This window comes from Sinocyclocheilus rhinocerous, unplaced genomic scaffold (genome assembly GCF_001515625.1).
Source record: "Sinocyclocheilus rhinocerous isolate Xijiao unplaced genomic scaffold, SAMN03320098_v1.1 scaffold721, whole genome shotgun sequence".
In the NCBI taxonomy this organism is placed as follows: Eukaryota; Metazoa; Chordata; class Actinopteri; order Cypriniformes; family Cyprinidae; genus Sinocyclocheilus; species Sinocyclocheilus rhinocerous.
The window spans coordinates 427445-432157 of NW_015656165.1; the positions used below are offsets into that span (position 1 = coordinate 427445).

The window sequence follows — 4713 nt, forward strand, 5'->3', positions numbered from 1 at the left end:
AATTGTGAATAATCATTTACAGATAATCTGTTCTAAAGTCAGCATAAAACAAAAGTTAGGACTGACTTCCATATTGTGATGTATTTCTGCGTAAAATGCAAATGTATGTGCAATATATGTGCACTGGTCAATTATTCACAGTAATACCAGTAATATGAACTGAGGGAATAAATTAGATAAAATTACGAATTCATGCCAACTTTAAATTAAAAACCCACTCTCATGTCAGCAAATGCAACAGAACTGCAACAGAACTAAATTCAACAAAACATCTCTTTATAATACAGTTTAAAAGCATGATGATCAATGGCTGCACTAGAAGTACAGTTGTGATTTTGAAGATGAACGAAAGTCTAATGGGTTTGGAACGACATGACAGTGAGTAAATGATGATAGAATTTAGATTTTTGGGGGGGGTAAACTATCCCTTTAACATATGCGTGGTGACACTGAGATCAGGACTGAGTATTGTTAGGTAAGGTACATAAATGTATGAACTTGTATACTGTTGAAGAGAGGAAAAACACTAGATGCAGTCAATCATGTACATGCTGTGAAAACAAATGATAACAAATCTTAAATACAGAGGTTATAAGTTTATCTGTTAGATGCCATGCCAATGGCTGTTGGATAAGCACACATGAACACTGAGAATGAAAGTGTGTACTGCACCTTGCCGTAGGGAAAAGTCATCCACACTTTGAGTGAAGGCTTCAGTCCTATCAGCAGAATCTGTCAAAATAAAGAGTTGAGAGGCTGAATAAAACTGCAGTCAAACAGAAACCAATCGAGTGTGTTTGGATGCTAGTAGCTGACTGGTGCCCCAAACAAACAAGCAATTCACAAGATATAACCCATCTGACAATACTGTTAGTTTACGCACATAAAACCAAAATAGAAGCCTTTTGACAATACAAATTTCACCCCATTTAATGCAGTGATACAGTGACATATAGTGATAGTGAAAGAAGTCTCTTATGCTCAAGAAGGCTACAATTATGTAATGAAAAATTCAGTAAAACAGTCAATCTGTGAAATATTATTACCATTTAAAATAACTCTTCTGTTTGAATATATTTTAAAATGTAATTTATTCCAGTGATGCAAAACTGAATTTTAAGCAGCCATTACTCCAGTCTTCAGTGTCACATGATCCAGAAATGCATTACGATATATTAAAATATGAAGAGTTCAGATGCAAAAGCCTCTAAGTGCCATCTGAAATTTTCATCTAAAATTAGCATTTTTATCAGACTCCTATATTTATGTTCATTTATTTCACTTTAATGGCATAGAAAAGGACCTATTCATTGCCATTAGAGTAAAATTACTGAACCTAAACATAGGAGCCTGATAAAAATGCTAATTTTAGAAGAAAATTTCAGATGGCACTTAGAGGCTTTTGCATCTGAACTCTTCATATATTGATCAAGATATATTAAAAATATATAAATATATTAAACAATCGTATTATGCCAGCAACTGCTTTTTACAGTACTTCATTTGGTCTGCTCGTTTTTCACTGTTGTTACATGTTATTTTAAATGTTACTTGGTAAATTTAAACCAATGTGGAATGGCAGTTATGGACAAATGAGTTTTCTTCCTGAATGAAGTTAAAAGAGAAACTGTTAATAAGTCCACTGGCCATAGACCTTTTAGCCCCATTCACATGAAGAATGACAACTATTAACATTAAAGGGGTCATATGATGCGATTTAAATTTTTCCTTTCTCTTTGGAGTGTGAAAGGCGGGGCATAGAGGAGAAGCAATAATGTACAGTATGTGGAAAATAATGTGTTTTTTTAACCTTAAACCGCATAAACACATTTCATTACACCAAATACACCAAATAATGTTCTTTTTAGCAGCATCATATGACCCCTTTAAGTTTAAAATAAAATGCTCCAACTCTAAGATAATAGCGAGTCCACACCACAAACAAATCCTTCCATCCATCCATTCGCTCAAAGACCCAAATGTTACATTAACAGAAAACCCATCACCGCATAAATTGTTTATCATACAAAAACAAGCAAAAATCAAAGAATGAAATGTATCAATCTTGCCCTGAATTGCATAGACCCATCAAGTTGCTTAGTCAGGCTCAATAGGAAAATTGACAGTTTTGGAATTGGAATTGTAGAGCAGCAGAAGTATTATTTGACAGTCAAACACATGAAACAAACACTGGGCCAAATATGAGAAATGCCTAGCCATTAAGTGCACAATATATATATATATTTATTTTTTCTCAAGAGATTTAATTTGGCGCAAAACATTTTTATTCTCATTGCAAGTGAACCAGGGCTGCAGACCACAACTAAATGGTCCAAATTTTGCAAATTTCCTACCAGTGCAACTACATTTTGGTCACACTGGTGTGATTACAAAAGCATATTTGATTATGTGCTGCTTTTATGGGAACCACCTAAAGCCAAAAATCAAACATTTCCCAAAATCTTTTGAAACAACACCAATGTCTATGGTAACATCTTAATATGTAAAATGACTGTAAAAAATATGATTTAAACAACTTTACAGTTCAAATAATAAAGGGGTTTTGACAAAAATCAGAAAGTTTTATTAAAACATACACACCACATTTCAGCCTAATAAATTACTGTGCATGTTCGGTCTGAACGAAAACGGTGATATTGTGACACCTCTAGACTTTTCAGCAGTAGACAGTACTGAATGTATGAGTATACCTTGGTGAGTGAGGCCATGGCCAGCAGGGAGTAGTGGGTAATGGGATGATCTTTCAGTTCAGGTCCAGCATGTAGAGGCTCAACACAACAAACCTCACCTTTAGAACCACTGAATAAACACCTGGATTCACATGTCCTCATTCCCATCACCCTCCTAGATAGATAGAGAGAATGTGAGCACATTCATAATCCAGAACCTCTGTAATAGAGTCCCAGCATTACGCAGTGAATGATAGATACCTGTCAGGTAAGACTAGAGTCGTAACAGAATTCATCAATTGATACAGATTCAGATAATTAGGTTTTTGCTGGAATCTCTTGGAGTTTGAGTTATTAAGTTGAGGAGTGTGACAGAGCTCTATTCTCTGCCATAGGTAAGAGAAGCAATGGTAAGAAAAATTAATAAGAAATGTCAGGTAAAATATAACACAAAAAAGTGAGTGTTAGTAATTGTTCAATATAATAATTCATAATGCTGAAATAGAGTGGGTATACCATATTGGCAAAGTTGGACTGTGTTCATAATTCAGTATATTTACATGATTTTAATGAAATGTATTTCAGAATGGAATGGCAAAAAAAAATACAAGAAAGTAAAGAACAGAGAAAAGACGGTTAAGAATGGGAGCAAGACATTTTTTAAATCAACAGACAAGATGAATGCAGCAATACTAGAATATAGGGAAATGTTTACATTTAAATCATAAATGTTTTTTCTTAGTAAATATTTTAAGGATAACTAACTACTTAAATTTGTTAATTTAAGTTGATTTAATAAGTGGATATGTTTTCTATTTTGTTTAGTGGGGGGGGTGAGAAGTTTGTTAAATATTTTTAAGATGCATTAGGCTTCTATATGTTGTGTCCAGTGTTATTTCAGCATCACGGAAAATTTTATTATTTTGGATTAGATTTTACTTTTATATTTTTTAAGTTTTAGTCCTTTTGTTTTGTTTTTTATAACACTTATTTAGTCTTAAATTTTAGATTTCGGGTTTATTTAGTGTTAGGAAATAATAGACGTTTACATTATTATATGTAATACACTTTCTTTTTTATAGTTTTAATAACCCTGGTTGTATCAGCCTATGGGTTACTGTCAGATGCATGAGGCTCTACTGCCCCCTGCACACCAGTAATCTGCAGTAAAATAATATAATGTCACATTTATCAGATTAGATTCAGCTCATTACATGTAACACAACACTGAAACAATGTACTTCAACTTAAACATATCTTGAATTTTATAAAGGACATGTCACCTGAATGACAGCTCAAACACTGATCCACCACTGTCATTACACACAGCTAGCGCCGGGTGGTCAGTAAACTATGGAAAGAGAGAGAGAGAGAAAATTGCTTTATTCAGTGTAAATGAACAACAAAGCATGTAAAGTGCATATGTAAATACAGCGCAGAACCTTCACATGTAGTATGGCAGTGCCGGGTGGATGGGCGTCAGTTATAGTGCGGAGCAGCTTCCCATTGGCCAGATCCCACATGGTGATCTGCATTAGGAATAAAATGACACTTTCCATAAATATGTGCCTGAACATTCATCCTGACCTGACCATAAGCTATTTGCCATCAAGATTGTCCGTCAGTTTAAGGGATTATTGCGGCTCACCTGTCCTTTGGCAAAGCCACACAGCAGTCGTGTGCAATCGTGATTAATACTGAGAGCCGACACCGCCCCATACTCCGCTCCTGTCGCTGTGGTGCCCAGACAGAGACGCAGAGCCTGGTTCTGATCTGAAATCAAAATATACTAATTAGACAAAACAGCATTAAAGGGTTAGTTCACCCAAAAATGAAAATTAGCTTGTATTTTACTCACCCTCGAGGCATCCTAGGTGTATATGACTTTCTTCTTTCAGACGAATCCAGTCGGAGTTATATTAAAAATTGTCCTGGCTATTCCAAGCTCTATCATTGCAGTCTGCGGGTTTTGCAGTTGAACAGTCCACAAGTCGTCAAATAAAGCACGCGCATTCATAATAAA

The 4713-nt window shown here is 34.9% G+C and overlaps 1 protein-coding gene across 1 annotated transcript in view; it reads right to left on the minus strand.

Moving 5' to 3' along the window:
• vps8 (VPS8 subunit of CORVET complex) overlaps positions 1-4713 on the minus strand; it is a 122132-nt gene that overhangs the window by 109206 nt on the left and 8213 nt on the right. The window contains exons 7-11 of the mRNA XM_016527229.1: positions 4339-4463; positions 4133-4219; positions 3974-4041; positions 2712-2865; positions 673-732 (exon numbers count right to left, since the gene is read on the minus strand). Coding sequence (XP_016382715.1) covers positions 673-732; positions 2712-2865; positions 3974-4041; positions 4133-4219; positions 4339-4463 — 494 coding nt within the window. The remainder of the gene's footprint in view (positions 1-672; positions 733-2711; positions 2866-3973; positions 4042-4132; positions 4220-4338; positions 4464-4713) is intronic.